Consider the following 19,711-nt stretch of genomic DNA (forward strand, 5'->3'; position numbering starts at 1 on the left):
CTAGATTAAAAGGTATGGACATAAAATGCATTTTCAAAGGATTAAAATCTTCATTTTTTTCTCCTCTTCTACAGTGTTTCCCTTCACTAAAAAAAGTCCAGTTGCCTTCTCTTAGTAAGCTGCCCTTCAAATCTGTGGATCATAAATTTATGGAAAAGTCCAAGAATCAATTAAATACATTTTTACAGGTAAGTAACCTAAACACTTATTAGCTCTAAAGGAAGCATGCATTCTTTTGGTTCCCAGTTATCTTAGTGCTATAATTCAGTAATTTGTTTTTTCTATTCTCAATAGTCCTACTAAGAAACTACAAACATCTTTTTTTATGTACTGTTATGTACCTTGATCAAAAATCCAACTTTTAAAAACCTTGGCCCAAATTCTCTTCCCTGTGTGAGTTCCCAGCAGCCCTTGTTTGTATTAGCCTTGGCTGAGTCAGCTACTTTTAAAGATTTATGTAATTTAGTGTGCCCAACTGTCTAAGTCTAAAGAAGGACTCACTGTCCCTACTTAGGGAGGATAGTTGCCTTTATCTTAATGTAATAACACAATGAAATCTTAGGATGCTTGCATTTAATAATGTGCTTTAACAAATCAATGATAATTATCATGTTGAAAAATTGTCATTGCCTTAGGAATTTCAAGTATAGAAAAATAGAATGAATTGAATTACTACCAACAATAATAGGATACTTTTGCAGACCTATGGAAATTTACCTCTATAGTCACTGTTAAGTCATTTTTCATTAGGAAATTGAGGCAAAGAAGATTAAGTCACTTGCCCAGGGTCATACAATTAGGAAGTATCTGGGCCAGATTTGAATGTAGCAAGATGAGGTTTTTTTTCTCTACTCGCTATAGAGAATCTACTAATTTTTAAGAGTAATGATTTTACAATCCAAAGTTGTCATAAAGTACAACTAAATATATTTTACTCAGGGATAAAATAATTATAATCACAGTGTAAAGAAAAGTACTAGATTTGAAGTCTGTCAATCTGGGATCAAATCCTAACTCAATTACTTAATTTTCTGTGAAAATGGACAATTAACATAATTTCTCTGAGACCTCAATGTCTTCCTCTATATAATTAGAGGCTTTTAAAGAATGAATTCTGGGATTCCTTCCAACTCTAAATGATAACTTCATAGTCCTAGTTTTGGAATAATGCTTAGAACTCATTAAGTCTAATTCTTTTATTTTATAGGAAAGTAAACCAAGGCAGACAACAGTTATGTAACTTGCTCAGTCATTCAGTGCTAAGGATATGAGACAGGTTTCTAAGGCAACACTTTGTAGGATGGCTCTGCAGTTCAGTGGCTCTGCAGGGTTCAAATAGATAGTTAATTCATTTAAAATAATCTATAGTATGTGAAGTATATCATATAGAACATTGGTTTCAGGGTCAGGAGGCTGGGTTTGAAAATGACTAAGATTTAGAATTTAAGTCTCTTAATTTCTTATTCAATTCTCTTTTTGTCTACTCTATCTTTGTCATTCTAGATTTTTAAAGTTTAAACTTTAAATAGGACAGTGAAGTGGTACAGTGGATAGGGCCTGGAGTCAAGAAGATCTAGAAATCCAGCCCTAGATATTAGCTGTGTGATCCTGGGTAAATGACTTTACCCTGTTTGCCTCAGTTTCCTTATCTGTAAAATAAGCAAAGGAAGGAAACAGCAAATCACTTCATTATCTTTGCCATGAAAATCCCAAATTGGATCATGAAGAGTCAGTACAACCAAAATGGTTGAATAACAACTACAAATTTTAAATATTACCATTTTGTGCTGTTTCAAAATATTTTAGAAATATATTGAAACATATTTTCATGATTATAAATGCATGATCTCTAGCAAATTGCTTACCATCTTAAGAAGGAGATAGAGGAAAAGGGAGGGAGAGAATTTGAAACTCAAAACATAACCCAAAATGAATTTTTTTTTTAATTAATTGTTTTTACATGTAATTGAGAAAAAAGAATATTCAGAAAATCTTAACATATTTGAATAGGATATCTGACTAAATCGTTTAGGTAAATTTAAGGTCCAGTCTTTTAAAAATGTTTGTGCTATTGAGATACATGTGATTTTAAATCTCTGGGTTTAACTGGGAATTTCTTGTTTCCTTTTCCTTTGATCTTCTTGTCCTTGCTAATGAGGATTTCCCTCACTTCCTATTGTAAAGAATCCTTCCTTCTCTGAATGTTTTATTAATTGTCTACTGCTTTTATATCTTGCTGAAAAATACAGAAGAATACTAAGCCAGTGTTGAGTGCTTAGTTGAAATATGTAAGTCAATAATGATAACAGTAGCTATCTTATCCAATAAAATCCTATTTGCAAAGGATTTAGAACAGTCTCTGGCACATAGTAGGCACTTATGCTTATTCCTTTTCCCTTTTTATAAAACATTTGAAGGTTTAGAGAACAACATGCATGATCTCATTTGAGCTTCTCAACAGTCTTGTGAGATAGATACTGTAGTTATATCTCTACATTTTATGGAGAAAGAAACTGAGGCGCCAAGAGATTAAATACTCATTCAGTAAGTGGTAGAGATAGAATTTGAACCCCATTTTTAAACTCCAAAGTTGATTATTCCAGGCTGCTTTTCTACAAAACTGACATTTATGGAACACTTTTAGGTTTGTGATATACTTTATATATGCCATTTTATTTGATTTTTCTCAACAATCCTTCAAGATAAGCAATGTAGTTATTTTTATACTCATTTCATATATGAGGAAACTGAAGCTGAGAGAAATTATTTGTATGGATTCAAATAGCTAGTGAATGTCGGAAGTCAGATTTGAACCCTTGTTAGGTTCATAGGCATCACATAATCCAAATAAGTGAGGAAACTTGAAACCCAGCAAGATCCAGTTATTTGTCTGAGATCTCACAGGAAGTAAATATCAGAAGTCAGATGAGAACTTGAGTGTTCTGATTCAAGAACCAGAATTCTGTCTGTGCTGCCTCCCAAATCTTACTCCAAGCATAGGGTGTCATGGTCTCCATCTAAGCCATGGTGCTAGTGTTGGTGCTGGTGAGGAAAAGAATAAATTGCAAGCCTCAAAGAGCAGGTTTTAAACCTGAAGAGGGTTTTGATTAGTTTTTTAAGCCAAAGGAAACCGATGTTTAAATACCTCAGTGATTTTTTCTCAAAGGAGCTAATTTGAAAATTTAGTAAAACCTTTTGATATCTTAACAGATCTGTATACACAGACTGAATGATAGCTCCAAGCTTAACCACATGGTGAAAGCCTGAAATTCAGGCATCCTGTAAGGCTTCTGTTAATTCTGTTCCCAGCATTAACAACCGAGAGAGAGAGAGAGAGAGAGAGAGAGAGAGAGAGAGAGAGAGAGAGAGAGAGAGAGAGAGAGAGAGAGAGATTTGTTTTTTAAGAAGGCTTAAAAATTATATTAAAACTTAACTGGCATCATAGAGACATATTTTCAATTAGCTGTATTATTCATGGAAAGAAGTTTGAATGCAGCTGGCCGCCCAGCTGAGGACTAGCTCAGCTAAGTTCAGCGATGTTCATCAACAGAAATTTGTTGATGATAAGGAACAGATGATAAAGGATTGTTTTCCATCATAAAAATCCATGAAGATTGTCTGCTTAGGTGTGTTGGAGTTATAATCTATTCAGAGTACTCTTACCATTGAAATCACCAATCTGGTCAAGTTTAAAGTCCAAAAAGACTCAGAAATATGCAGAGCTCCAAATAGAAGATTATTATCTTTGTCTTTTTTGGTGGGTTTCGGTGTGTGTGTATACGTACACTAATGCTTCAATAGATATAAGACAGACATTCTAAGAATTCACTTTTTATCTTGTTTAGTGGGAAGACAATTCACAGAAGGATCTGAGAATGTACTTCATTTTCTCCCTCCTGATATTTACCCATTTCTCTCTAAGTGTGAAGAGAACATAAAATTCATCTCCCAAATAACTATTCTATAAATCCTCTCTTGGAACAGAGTGAGGTATTTGAGTCTCAGAGTGCATCCCCTTTGGAACACTGGCAAAAATAGGAGAAAAGAGATTTTTGCAATACCAGCAGAATAGTTGGAGTTGTGATTCAGCTAATTGTCCATATGGGGATGAAGCAAAGGCACTGTGCAGTCCATGAAAAAGAAGGCATCATTTACCTTGGATAACCCAGCTTCAAATAACTGAGCATTTTTTCTTCTGAGAAGAAAACAAGGCTTTTAGATTGAGGAGAAAGAAATCATGGACAAAACTGTAGATTTAGAGTTGACCAATTGACCTGACTTCCTCACTCATAGATGAGGAAACTGAGATTGAGACATTCAGTGACTTATTTAAACTCACAAAAGTACAAAGTAACAAATAAGGCTGGAATCCCAGTTTCTCTAACTCTCAAATCAGTGTTCCTTCCCCTGCTTTTCCTGCCTCAATTCTATTTGCTTTCTCTCACAAGTCCCTTTGTGACATGACCAACTTGAACATAAAATATATATAATTACACAGGAGTGACTCTTTTTCTGCAGAAACTGCTCTCAGATGAAAGGCTATGTCAGAGTGAAGCACTTTATGCCTTCTTGAGCCCTTCTCCTGACTACCTCAAGGTTATTGATGTGCAGGGGAAGAAATCCACATTTTCATTGTCCTCATTCCTAGAAAGGCTTCCTCGTGACTTTTTCTCCCACCAAGAGGTGAGTACTGGGAGCATGTCTGAATGCTTCTTCATACAGAACCCTGACTGACCTTTCAAATGGCAGGGATAAATTGAATGACTTTTCCCTCTGCTTGTGGCTTTTCACTGCATTAGATAATCATTTCCAGCCTTCAGAGAGCTCATATTTTAAGTAAATTAGATGGGACACACCCTATTTTGCAAAAAAAAAAAAAAAAAAAATGATATAGTAGATAGAGAGTACTGAGTCTAGGAGTCAGAGTCATTCTCCTGAGTTCCAATCTGGCTTCAGACACGTATTAGCCATGTGACTCTGAGCAAGTCACTCCACACTCTTTGCTTTAATTTCTTCATCTGTAAAATGAGCTGGAGAAGGGAATGGCAAACTACGCTAGTATATTTGACAAGAAAATCCCAAATGGGATCACAGTCAGGCAATGTTTTTTTTGAAATGACTGAACAGACTTAGTTCATTTGTAGAGATAGATCTGAAGTAATCAAAACTTCATCATTAACCCTGTTAATGAGAAATATTGATGCTGCTTATTAGGAAGGGTTTTAAACCAGGGAGAATTTACTGATGTCATGACTTAAATACCCACAAGCCATCTTTACCAAGCAACAGCTGAAACAAACACTAGCTGTCAGCACCTACTTGTGGACAGCTCATGCTAGGTATTAGGGAAAGATCAACAGACTATATCACCCAGCCACATGGCCTTGAGCCAATCTTGGGATTTAGTTTCCTCGTTTTAAAAAAGAGCATAATAAATAATAATAGAGAGAACAATAAAGAGAAATAATGAGTTACTTTGACTGGAGTTCATATAGGGAAGTAATGGGGAGGGGGGGGAATGTTATAGCAAGGGCTTTAAATCTAGTCCAATCCACTAAATATTTATTAAGTAAATACTTTGTGTCACATGATGCTAAGCCCTGGGTTACAATTAATAAAAAGAAAAGCAGTCACTGACCTCCAGGAATTCATAATCTAATGGTGGTAAGGAGAGAGAAATAATACAAAAAAGGAAATAGGAAAGCAAGAGAGGGAAGAGACCAGGAGGGTACCCAGCACAGGAATATCTTTTCTGTGGGATTAAAACCATAAAAGAAATAAGTGTAGAGAGAAGTGAAACAACACATCCAGTTTTTGTTTTCTGTAAAGGAAGGCTTTGGCAGCCTTCTGTCAAAGGAGAGGAAGATAAGGGAGGAGATGTCACTCAGTGCTTGAAGTTTCATTAAATTGGATTAGATTAGAGGTACTGAGTTTATCCTCGGAAGGGTTTCTTATTCCATGGAGTTGAAACCAGGCAGAACAGCAAATGCAGAGGAGAATGGAGAACACTAGATTGTGGAATATGAATTTTTTATGCTGTAATAGGGAGGCATTGAAAACATTTGAGTAGAAAGGAGAGAAAGGATGTATGTGTAAAACAGTGCTTCATAAAGATAGGTCTGACAGTAGGTGGTATTATGAAGAGAATGCTGGACCTGGTGTCAAGAGGATCTGAGTTCAAGTCCATCCTTAGCTTCTTATGAGGTGTGATCTCCCTCTGTTTTCTCATCTGTGGAATAACAGCATCAGCCTCCTCAGGGTGTTGTAAAGATCAAGTAAGATAAAATTTGATGAATGTTTGGCAAATCTTAAATGATCATACAAATGACAGTTGTTGTTATCATTCTTTTTATTATGGGAAGATTGTAGAGTCATGTACACCAGGTACTATAGTCTAGTTACTAGGTTTGTTCCTTCAGTAAATTCTTGCCTTGTATTCAAGCCAATGAAGCACTTCTTTTCTCCCCTCCCCCAGCTCCTATTACAGAAGATTAGTATCCTCCTTCCCCCTTCCCTTTCTACCATCAGGCTAGATTGAATCTGTTTAGACAGGAAGATCTGGAAGTGAGAAGCAGTTCTTACACAGTGATTTTTATGATCTCAGAGAAAAATTCACAGTATGGCATTAGAAAATGTACACACATGTGTTCAAGCCATATGCAGAAATCAGCCCTTTTGCCTATAAATGAATACCGCCTCTAGTGCTGGGAAAGCTTGAATCATGGCTTTAAAAACAATGAAATTAATTTGAAAACACTTTGTATTGATTTGAAAAACAGTGGGTTCAAAACCAATAAAGTTTTCAAAAATCTTACAGCATTTTTGATTTCAACTTTGTGAAATTATGTTTAATTTCATTTTTATTAATCCATTAACTTTAATAACTTCACAGGACTTTTAAAATTACCTTAATTATTTTGATCCTTGAGTCAATTTTTAAAAAAGCATAATTAAGAGCTATCATTTATATAGTGTCTTACTAATTTTATCTCTCTTGATCCACAAAGTACCTGGGAGGTAAGTGCTATGATTATCTTCTTTGTATATAGATGAGGAAGAAGCAGACAGATGTTAAATGATTTGATCTGGGTCACACAGTGGGGCAACTAGGTGATACAATGGGTAGAATATAATGCCTAATGTCAAGAAGACTCATCTTCCTGAGTTAAAATCTGCCTCAGGTGCAACTAGTTTTGTGATCCTGAACAAGTCATTTAACCCTATTTGCCTCAGTCTCCTCATCTGTAAAATGAGCTGGAGAAAGAAATGATCAACTACTCCAGTATGTTTGCCAAGAAAACCTCAAATGGAGATACAAAGAGTTGGGCTTGACTGAAATGATTGAACATCAGTGATGATATACAACAAGTAAGTGTCTGTGGCTGTATTCGAATTTAGATCTTTCTGACTCTGGGCCTGGTGCTAGCCTACCTACCCTTTTGCAAATTTGCAAGTTTTTGCGTATATGAAGGAGGAGACTTCTTTTCTGGAGGAGCTTCAGTACCTGAAGGATTATGATTATTTTGGCAGTGAGTGATCTTTCTATTGGTGCAGGTCCTTGCCCCTCCATGGCCAAAATAATTCATTCCCCCAGTGTCCATATTTCTCCTGATGAGCCTTGCTGAACTTAGCAAGGCTGATCCTCAACCGGCTTCAAAACCTATGGTTCCATCTCTCCCTGAAAACTTTTCAGTTATGGAGGACCCCTCAGAGCTTGCTCTCTCCTAGCCTAGCCTTTGCAAATTTTGAGCCACCATGAGGCAGTGGAGGAAGATTGTCCATATCCTGTGATGTGATGCGATCATCTGTTCCAGTCCCCTCACTTTACAGATGAGGAATTTGAAGCTCAGAGATATAAAGGAATTTGTTCAGTGTCATAAGTCCCAAGCAGCAGAACTGGGATCCAATCTCAGGTCTTCCAATATTAATTCCACTTTCACTTCCCAATATACTACATTGTGCCACTATGTCTATGCTTTAGTGAAAACTACGGAATAAAATATGGGCAAACAGTAAGGAATACAAAATGGAGGAAGCTACATAGATATATGTATTTCCATCTGTGAGTAATTGTTTACCTGTGATCTTACTGTATCCCCAGGAGGAGGCAGAAGAAGATAGTGACCTATCAGACTATGGTGATGATATAGATGGGAAGAAGGATGCTTTGGCTGAGCCGTGTTTCATGCTGATTGGGGAGATATTTGAGCTTCGAGGAAGTAAGCCTCTTCCTTTAAACAATTAAATGTTGGTAGTTGAGATAATTTTTTAAAGTCCATTGATTCTTGGATGAAATTTGTCACTTTTTTTTTTTTTGGCTCTTATTTTGTTAGAACTATATTCTGAATAGCAGAAACAAGAGGCTTTGATTTTAGGGCTTTAAAGGAGAGGTTTTTTCTAGGCTTTATGAGGATTAATAATATACAACATAGGATACAAATATATGTCCACTAAAGTTATATCTCGAGGTGATACCTTATTGAGTACTGATGTTTTTTATTCTTACTCTGTATAATGATTAAAACAATAAAGTCCCTGCTCTGGTGCTGCTAAGTGACATGAAGTTAACTTTGAGCCCTCAAACACTGTGTTATGGAACCTAAGCTCTAGGAGGTAGTACCAGTTAAAAAGGCATTGATTATAGCCTTCTTAATAGACTGTGGCTGCCAGTTTGAGGATCTCAACTGGAAATGGAAAAACTCAGCTCCAGAAGGTGGCTATAGGATGATGGATTGCTTTGGCGCTAGGTATTCGTGAAAACCACCCACTGAAGTGTGGAGGTTTTTATTTTTTAAATAGTATTTTATTTTTCCAAATACATGCAAAGATAGTTTTCAACATTTACCTTTGTAAAGCCTAATGTTTCAAATTTTTTTCCCTCTTCCCTCCCCTAGACAGCAAGCAATCCAATATAGGTTAAACGTGTGTAATTCTTCTAAATATATTTTTACATTCATAATGCTTCACAAGAAAAATCAAGTCAAAAGTGAAAAAAACCAACCAAACAAACAACAACAACAAAAGGTGAAAATACTATGCTTTGATCCACATTCAGTCTCTATAGTTGTCTCTCTGAATGAGGGATAGCACTTTCCATCACCAGTCTATTGGAATTGCCTTGAATCACCTCCTTGTTGAAAAGAGCCAAGTCCATCACAGTTGCATCTCATAATCTTGCTATTATGTACAATGTTCTCTTGGTTCTGCTCATTTCACTTAACACCAATTTATGTAGGTCTACAGGTTTTTCTGAAATTAGCCTGCACTTCATTTCTTACAGAACAATAATATTCCATTACATTCATATACCATAACTTATTCAGCCAATCCCCAGCTGAGGATTATCCACTCAATTTCAAATTCCTTGTCACTACAAAAAGGGCAGCTACAAACATTTTTGCCCATGTGAGTCCTTTTCCCTCTTTTATGATCTCTTTGGGATACAGACCCAGTAATGACACTTTTAGATCAAAGGATACGCACAGTTTGATAGCCCTGTGGGCTTCCAAATCGCTCTTCAGAATGGTTGAGTCATTTCACAGCATGGAGGGGTGGAGAATGCAAACAATTGTCATTCTCTAAGCAAAACAGAGTAAATACTGAGCAGATGTGCATATAGGTGCACATCATCATTATGGGCATAGTGGTGGATATGATGAAGTATGAGCTGTGTAACTCCTATAGCTTTGTAGGAACAGTCATTCTATTTAAATTTTGTTGACTCATTTAATTTAACAATCTTTCATTAAGTGTTTTTTTTTGTGTACTGGACTAGGTCTGAGAGGAGATACAATAATAAATAAGCTTTATTTCCTAAGATATAGATGTTGCAATTTGAAGTAAAAGGGTATAAGCAGGAATAACAATAATGTCAAATAGTACATAACGTGAACTGGACCTAAGAAGGATACCAAGTCCAACCTGAAGAGATAAAACCAATGTATTAGAGTCTACATATTACAGATGAGAAAGTAGAGGATCCGAGAAGTTGAAATAATAACAATAACAACAATATTAATGATAACAATAATAATAACTCACATTTATGTAGCACTTTAAGATTGGCAAAGCACTTCACAGATATTATCTCATTTAAGTCACAACAATGCTGCGAAGTAGATTCTGTTTTTTTACCCCCTTTTTATAGATGAAGAAACTGATATAGGTAGGGGCTGTGTCATGCCCACATGGCTAACATGTATCTGAGGTGAAATTTCAATGCAACTCCTTGACACCATTTTGTCTCCATGTGTTTCCGTTTTCTAGTCACATGTGTTGTAATTTATTAAATAGTACCAGAACTTTGTGAAGCAGTTATTGTTCCCTATCTCCAAATTGCACATTTTATGCTCAAAGTCCATCCCAAGAAAACCTGTCTCATCACTTCATGAATCCTCTTGATCCAAGTTGTCAACCAGATTTTTATTTTGTTTTATCTTGGTGGGGTTTTTTCTATTTGTTTTTAAAGTCAGGAAAGATGATAGGGCTTTTCTTGAGATAGAGAAGATTAAGTGATTTTGCTGTAGCCAAACAACAAGCCAGGGAAAGAACTCAATAGAATACCATCTTTCTGTGAGCATACTTGGACATCTGTTGCCAACATTTCAGGAGAAAATAAATAGCATTCTTTAATCCAAATACTTTCACCATCAATAATGTTTTGTTAAAACTACAACAACAACTTATATGAGGAGGCTAAGTGTGGGGCCAATAGGGAGGAAAGAGGGATCAGGGAGACATTTTTCAGGCTTCATATTGGGGAAAGGGTAGAAGGAAACAGACCAGAAATGGGGAGGGGCTGATTGAGGAAAATTGTAGCAAAGTCATTGCAGTCAGGGGCTTTCACTTTTGTCTTTTTATCCCCAGTGTCTCACACATAGTTAGTTCTCAATAGAGGCTTGTGGATGGATTGATTTCTTAGGTCAGTAGGGGGTCACTTTAATTATCTTCACAGATAATCAGTCTTGTTAGACATTATATATTCAGTGCAAATGTCCTTAAACCCTCTAAGGATCATCTCTCTCTCCCTCTCTTACGCCTCTAAAAAGATACAGGGAGATTGCTAATTATCTCTGACAGACATATTCCTGTTATGGTCCCGTTTTTTGTTTTTTGTTTTTGTTGGTTTAGTTGTGTCTAACTACTTGTGACCACATTTGGCAAAAATACTAGAGTGCTTTGCCATTTCCTTCTCCAGCTTATTTTACAGATGAGGAAGCTGAGCAAACAGGGCTAAGTGATTTGCTGAGAGTCAGAAAGCTGATAAGTGACTGAGGCTGGATTTGAACTTAAATCCTCCTGACTCCAGGGGTTATCCCACTATCCATTGTAGCTGCCCCCACATGGCCCCATGCCATCCCTCAAAATGAGCAGATCTCTATAATGCCAGCCCATTTTTGAATTCTAGCCAACTTTCTGGTATTTTTAAAAAACATACTTGTCTGGGAGACTGGGCCTTTATAGAAATGATCATTTTAATAGTATTTTATTTATCCAAATATATGCAAAGATAGTTTTCAGTATTCACCTCTGTAAAACTTTGTGTTGCAAGTTTTTTTCTCTCCCTTTTTCCACATGTGCAATGAAAAAGTCATTTTTAATGTTTTTGAAATATGGTATGATTATTTGTTACTTCCCATCTTTTACTCTATCCCCATCTTAAAATCCTAATACAAAATCTACATAATCCACTCAACTGCAGAGTTGAAATGGACCCTAGAGTATAAGATTTAGAATGGAAAGAAACTTTTATCTAGTTTAGTTTTCTTGTTTTAGAGATGGGAAAATGAAGGTTCGGCGAGGTCAACTGTTTACAGTCACATAAGTAGCAGAGCCAGGATTCAGATTCATGGGATCATAAGAATTAGCACAGGAAATATCTGAAAGGAAGCTTAGAAGCCAACCCCATCATTTTACACATTTAGGAAATGAAGGCTCAGAAAAGCTTAAATAATTTATTTGGTCACACACAGGTACAGGTAACATGTAACAGTGGGGATTTTAGGTTGGATCAGACCTCAAATCCTTTACTATTTTACTGTATATTTGAAGAGATCAAATTAACATTTCCTCGAGTTTCTACTGTATTGATTCTACCACGTAATTGATTTTATAAATATCTGCTAAAAACAGAACAAATGACCTACACCTTTAAGTACTGTAGGAAAGTTTTTTTTTAATGAATTGATAAAAAACTCAGATTTCATCATTATAATGCCATTGGAAACATTGGTAAGAACATTTGGATCACTTATCTAATTTTTTACAAGTAGAACATAAACATAGATTGACTATTAGTCTGTCCTTACAGCTTGGTCTGAGAAAGGACTGTTTTGCTACTGTTCCAAATTGCATAGTAAAGCTAGGGGGAAAAAACTGTAAAACTGTAAAAATCTAAAACTGTAAAAATAATAGGGATCTATTATTAATAATAATAAGACTACCTGTTTCTTAAATAATGGAATCCAGATATCAGATAAGCAAGGGGGTGTCATTAGGAATGATATATGATAGATAGAAAGACTCAAAAGCCACAGGAAGTCCATGTCTCTCAATCAAGAGGTACGTACCCTAGGACCAAACATAATGTAACTCACTTTCTACCTGAAAAGGGAATCTTTTTATAACTTTCTAGACAAGAAGCCATCCAGCTTCTATCCTTAAAAACTTCAGTGCAAGAAAACCCAATTCTTTTTTTTAAGTTCTGGAATTAATGAAAATCTGTGTTTACTCCTTCCCATCTCTCTGTCCCCTTTTGAAAAGAAAAAAAAAATAGCAAAATCTCTATTACATGTATAGTCAAGCAAAATAAATCCCCATGTTGCTCATGACCAAAAAAATTTATGTTATATAATTTATATATTTATAAGCACTCTTGATCAAGATGAAGATTCCATCATCAGGAAGTGGATAGCATATTTTATCATGAGTCATCTGGAATCATAGGTAGTCATTACATCGATCAGAGTTTATATATTTTCAAAGTTGAAAGCTACACCCTTTTGAGGAGTTTGCCTGTGCTCCGGGATAGGGGCTTCTATGGAAAATATACCCTATCAATGAAGGAAAAATAAAAAGGCAACCCTCCCCTCTCCTCCCTCCTCCCCCTCCCCCCCATACTATTTGGCAGGCCTTTCTTTAATGTAAGCAAATCTAAGGTTGGCTGTGGGAAAATGGATAGATGGATTTTATGAGGTTTGTACTGTGTCTGATTTCATGGTAATCTAGTAGAAAGTCCTATCTGGCTTTGATGCCAGAGCGTGTTCTTTATTTGTGCTTTTGAATTTTATGGAGTAAAAAAATGTATAAAAAATGTTTCAGTGATTTCATCCAGCGCTTCTTGTGAGCACTTGGTTTTACAGTTTTTTCCCCCTAGCTTTACTATGCAAATTGGAACAGTAGCAAAACAGTCCTTTCTCAGACCAAGCTGTAAGGACAGACTAATAGTCAATCTATGTTTATGTTCTACTTGTAAAAAATTAGAAGTGGAGTGGAAGGTTTGTTTCTTAACTGTTGTATTTTAATTGCTGTATGCATAATTAAATTGTGGAACAAGCAAAGTATTCTGGAGAAGACTCATAACTGCTCAATAAAGTTTGAACCTAACCATCTACCCAAGAGGATGAAGACTGGGTCTTGGACTATAATATTTAGTTGATTAAAAAAGCATCAATCAGTATAAATACTCTTGGACAGATACTTCAAGAAGTCAATAAATTGGGCCAGAATTGAAAGCAAAGAAAAAGTGGGATTTTCTTCAGAAACTGCAAAGGTTGGACTTCTCTGGAAAAGAAATGCCATTTCTGTTGAGAGATTTCTGCAATTCACCAGAAGTGATGGTTCCTCCTCTGAATTCTATACCTCTGTCTCCTTTCATACTCACATCATAACCTTTAATATAAGGCTATCAGTTTTGTTACATATATGCGTATATATGATTGTTGTCTTTCATTTTCAAAGAGGATCAGTGACATCCCAGGGTGATGTCTTGACTCATATGTGAATTGGATTTAAAAGAGGCAGAATTTCACAAAGTCTTCTGTCTTACTCTCCCTGATTCATCAAAGTCCAAAGGCAAGTCAAGATGACTGGTGATAGCCTGAGATGCTATATGTCATTTCTGTATGGTAGATCATAATGCAGATGATATGTACTTGCATATGTACATTGATTTTGTAGACATGTGTGTGTATATGTATACATTTTTAAGGGAGATAAAGGAGGCAGCATGTGCCAGACAAGTCAAATCTCTACTAACACTTTGATGACACATAAAACCTTGAACCCTGATGCAGACACCTGAGACCCTAAATCTAAGAGCCTTGGACATAATAATACTTCCAGTCCAGTTTTCTTGGGCATCATCCTGGGAAGTGACCCTTGAAGATGGAGATGAGATAGAGCCTGGAAACTGCTTCTACAGATGCTACAGCTTAAGCTCCTGAAGATTCGGAAAGGAAAGATTCTACTACCAAAATCCTTGGTACTGACATCAGTTCAGCATCAGAAACTGATATGATTCTGTCCATGGAAATGACATTTTTTTAAAAAGAGATGTTAGCATCTGTTTTTCCACTATATCCCAAGAACCATGGGACTTTTCCCTGTGACTTGTAGCTGAATCCTTCTGTATATGTTGTCCCTCTAACCCCATTTAAAATGTGAGCTCTTTGAGGGCAAAGACTGTTTAAATTTTCTATTTTTATTCTAAGTGTGTTGCATATAATAGACAATGATTCATTTACTCATAAACATACACACATAAATAAGTATAACATAAAGTAGAATGAGTAAAAAAAGAGAGAAAGACCTGGAAAGTGATGATTTTTTTTTTCTATAGTAACATTTAACAAACATCAAGAGTCTGTGTGGATATTTCAATAGGCACAAAGTTTAAATAAGACACAGGCCCTACTCTCATTGAACACAGTCTTGTTGCAAGATAAGATGTGAACATAGGCAGGTATATAATCCATAACATTATTATAAAGAAAAAATTACAAAGTGCTCCCCAAATTGGAATGTCTATTAATTGACCTGCTTTACCTCATTTGATGTGGGAACAGCTAGGCTAGATTGAACTAAGGAGAGGTAAGTGAACAGATCTGGAATCGTTTTATGTAGTTACGGGAAATGCACAAGAGTGATGCTATCTTGTGATGATGCTCTTATCCTGATTTTTCTTCCAGTGTTTAAGTGGGTGAGAAGAACACTGATTGCACTAGTCCAAGTCACTTTTGGAAGAACGATCAACAAGTGAGTAGTAACTGTTTTAATGTGGATACGAAATTTATGAGATCAGCATGGTACAGTGGCAAGGGCACTAACTCACATATAAAAGGTCTGGGTTCAACATCTGCTTGCTGCCTATGGGATCCTGAGCAAGACACTTAAATTCTCTAAGCCTGTTTCCTCATCAGTGAAATAAGGAGCTAGATGTGAGTCTGTGAGATCTTTTTCACCTCTAACCAAGATCTTATGCTCCTATGATGCTTTGTTCTGTACTTACACAGGCTACTTAACTTACACGTCAGTTATGGTCCCAGGCCCTGATAGACTTAGAAATCAGGTAATTCTACCTTTATAATTGCCTCAGGGAGTAGCTATCCTGTCTTTACTTGAATATTTCCACCGATGGGGGCTTATTTTCTTGCAAGAAAGCCCATTCCTTTTTTGGACAGCTCTAAATGGTGGGAAAATTTTCTCTATATGAAGCCAAAATTTGCCTTTCTTTAACAAACACCCTTCCTCCTCATTCTGCCCTCTAGTGCCAAGTACCAAAAGGCCTGTCTTTCTTCTGCCTGAAAACACTTCTTTTAGGCTGCTATTATAATCTCTACTGTCTTTTTTCCCCTCCAAGTCAAGTCTCCCCAGTTCTTTAACCCATCCCCTGTGCCATGGTTTTAAGTTCCCTTGTTATCATAACTGCCTGTTCCACTTTTGTGTAGAAGGGCTATATTTCTGAAAATATTGGACCAGAATTAAACCAGTAGTCCAGATGTCATTCATTTTCTAGAGAAGACCGTACAAAAGGTAGCAAGCTGGTCCAAAGTCATTCACTTATACTATAATAACTCATAAAATCTTTAGTCTTGTAGAGGTTTCAATCTGTGCCTAGATCATGGAGGGGGTTAAGTGGAGGAAGAGTTTATACTAATTTTTAGTAATATTTTCTATATTTTATTTTATTATTTTTAATAATAGCTTTTAATTTTCAAAATACATGCAAAGATAGTTTTCAACATTCACCCTTGTAAAAACTTGTGTTCAAGTTTTTCTCCCTTCCTTCTTCCCACCTCTCTCTCCTAGACAGCAAGTAATTCCATATATGTTAAACACGTTCAATTCTATGACACATATTTCCATGTCATGCTGCTCAAGAAAAATCAGATCAAAAAGGAAAAAAATGAGAAAGAAAACAAAAAGCAAGCAAACCACAAAAAAAGTGCAAATACTATGTTATGATTCACATTCAGTCCCTATAGTACTTTCTTTGGGTGCAAATGGTTCTGTCTATCACAAGTTTATTGGAATTGTCCTGAATCACCTCTTTGTGGAAAAGAGCCATATCCACTAGAATTGATCATCACATAATATTCTTGTTGCTGTGTACAATGTTCTCTTGGTTCCACTCACTTCACTTAGCATCAGTTCATTTAAGTCTCTCCAGGTCTCTCTGAAATCATCCTGTTCTTCATTTCTTATAGAGCAATATTCCTTTACATTCATGTACCATAACTTATTCAGCCATTCTTCAACTGATAGGCATCCACTCAGTTTCCAGTTCCTTGCCACTTCAAAAAAGGTTATTACAAACATTTTTGCACATGTGAGTCCTTTCCCCATTTTTATGATCACTTTGGAATACAGACCCAGCTGGATCAAAGGGTATACATAGTTTGATAGTCTTTTGGATATGAACTCACATTATTGAAAACAGTCATCTCTACAATTAGCTGTTCTTTCTTCAGTACTCACTGCGTTCCTAGAATTATTTGATGCTACTTTCACTTTTACAATCCAATTTGCATTTGGTAAGCTGTTATGTATGCAATTATTCACTCATCTGTTCCACATTCACTTATTCCTATTTTGTGAACTGGGGAGACACAAATTTTAGCTAATATACACTCTCTGTCCTAATGGAGTACCATCTAATAGAAATATGAAATACATATTTCATATAGTTTTACTTTATGGGGAAGAGACTGAGGAGCTTTAGTCAAATGATGTCTCCATTTGGCCTCCTAAAAAATGTTACTCAAAGCGCCAAATTTTGGAAATTCTGTCATTCTTCAATGCCCCTTGAGATCTCTGTTATCAATTAATCTTTTTTCTTACAATATAACTGGCATTAAGCATAGCTTTGATATTATATAATAACAGAGGCTATTTTGAATAAAATACATTCCTTTAGATGACACTTATTTATGATGTTTTAATAATGGTCTTTTTTTCAAATGCCTCTATATTTAAAATTTAGATCTTTCATAGGACTTGAAAATATGACCTTCTCTTGAATAGAAGTGTGATTTAGGTGCCAAAAATGTAATAGGATTGAATCTGAAGAGGAAAATAAATACTTTTCTATACTCTTAAAATGTAATGATATTTTGTGATAAAATTAATTATTTCCAGTTAAATGTTAATTCATACTTGCTACATAAATATATGCATGTAATTAGATAAGAAATATGGCAAACTTTTATATATTGAAACTAGTGAACAGAAAAGGACATTTTTAAATTCATTATATTGCATTTAATGTGCTTTATATATGAATTTAATAAGTGTTTAGTTAGTACGAGATATTGTACTAGGTTTTAGATGTATAATAACCCCTCAGAAATGGATCTGCCCTCAAGGAGTTTGCATCGATTTCATTCTATAATGCTTCCCCAGAAGTCACTATTTCATCAGTGTGGTTATTTCCTCCAGTGGCAGAGCCCCTTGTTATTGTATCACAAGTTTTTCAACATTTGCTCCCCATTCTCAATAATCATCAGCTGGTGGCTAATTTTCTAATGATGAGGGTCCTCTCATCTAGCTAGCTTGGTCCATGAGTGACAAATCAGTTATAGAGTGAAGCGTGGAGTGTGGGAACTAAGTATCTTGCAAGGTATAAGATAGAGCCATAACACCTTACACGTGTCGGTGTAGTCTGAGCTTGAAGCCTTTCTAATTTACTTATACCTCCCAAAACTTGTGTCCCACTGGCATAGCCATCAAGGGCCTAAGGATTATCTTTACTCTGCAAAGAGAGGGAATTGCCCTAGTGGTTTGATTATATTTGGGGTTCCCTTATTTTTATAGAGAAATCTCAATGTTAAGATTATGTCAGATTAAAGATTTGCCCATCTCTCATAAAGCATTCTCCATTACTTCTGCTTTCAGTCTGCTGAGGCAAACCACTTTAGTGACATTTAAGCCTTGGGAAAAGAGATTATTGGTATTTAGGCCTTGGAAAAAGAGATTTCTTTTTCTGAGCCTTCAGAAGCTGCCTCTTTCTCTTCCCATTTTATCTTCAATAAATGATACGCATGCCTGGTTCAAACACTGATAATAACACACACTTTCATAGGACATTTCCCCCCCCCACCCCTTCCCCCAACAAGCAGCCTCATATAGTAGATTCCTGGGGATGGGGGGAGGTATAATTCTTTTCTTATTTTACAGATGAAAAAACAGAATCTAAAGATTAAAATGATTGATCTGAGTTCACATAGCTAGTAAATATTATAGCCAAGGCCCTATTTCAGTTTTTAAAAATTTCTATTCTAATTCTAATTCTAAAACTAGTGATATCCCCCTCCATATTTATGTTTTTGATCTAATTAAAATTTATTGACGTACATTATGTAGTGTGGCTCTAACTCTACATTCACTACCTAATCATTCCAATAGCTTGGATTAAATAATGACTCTTCCCCTTCTTTTTGGGGGAGGGAGGGGGGCTTTGGTTTTGTATCAATTTCCTTCATAACATGAGGTTGTACTTTTGGGTTTTCTCTTCTGTTTCGTTAACCTTTCTCTCACCCCTCCCCATTTCCCATAAGAGAGAGCTTTTTTATAATTATTGTTCCATAATATATTTTGAAGTCCAAGAAACCTTTGAGTACATTAAATGTCTTGCTGATTACCTTTTTGCTATTTATTAGTTTCTGACTTTATTATTTATATTGCTAATTTTCCCCATTATTTTCTCATGGTCATTTTAAGCCACTTTTAATTCTACCTTCAATTCCTCTCGTGATATCTTTTTTTTTTTTTTTTTTTTAATTTTTTATTTAATAATTACATTATATTGACACTCATTTCTGTTCCGATTTTTTTTCCCCTCCCTCCCTCCACCCCCTCCCCTAGATGGCAAGCAGTCCTTTATATGTTGGATATGTTGCAGTATATCCTAGATACAATATATGTTTGCAGAACCGAACAGTTCTCTTGTTGCGTAGGGAGAATTGGATTCAGAAGGTATAAATAATCGGGAAGAAAAACAAAAATGCAGATAGTTCACATTCGTTTCCCAGTGTTCTTTCTTTGGGTGTAGCTGCTTTTGTCCATCATTTATCAATTGAAACTCAGGTCTCTTTGTCAAAGAAATCCACTTCCATCAAAATATGTCCTCATACAATATCGTTGTCGAAGTGTATAATGATCTCCTGGTTCTGCTCATTTCACTTAGCATCAGTTCATGTAGGTCTCTCCAAGC

The 19,711-nt window shown here is 35.8% G+C and overlaps 1 protein-coding gene across 1 annotated transcript in view; it reads left to right on the top strand.

Moving 5' to 3' along the window:
- SNX25 (sorting nexin 25) overlaps positions 1-19,711 on the top strand; it is a 291,635-nt gene that overhangs the window by 259,135 nt on the left and 12,789 nt on the right. The window contains 4 exon segments of the mRNA XM_051965470.1: positions 75-188; positions 4,519-4,683; positions 8,102-8,219; positions 15,189-15,255. Coding sequence (XP_051821430.1) covers positions 75-188; positions 4,519-4,683; positions 8,102-8,219; positions 15,189-15,255 — 464 coding nt within the window.

Source organism: Antechinus flavipes, chromosome 6 (assembly GCF_016432865.1).
Source record: "Antechinus flavipes isolate AdamAnt ecotype Samford, QLD, Australia chromosome 6, AdamAnt_v2, whole genome shotgun sequence".
NCBI classification, from domain to species: Eukaryota; Metazoa; Chordata; class Mammalia; order Dasyuromorphia; family Dasyuridae; genus Antechinus; species Antechinus flavipes.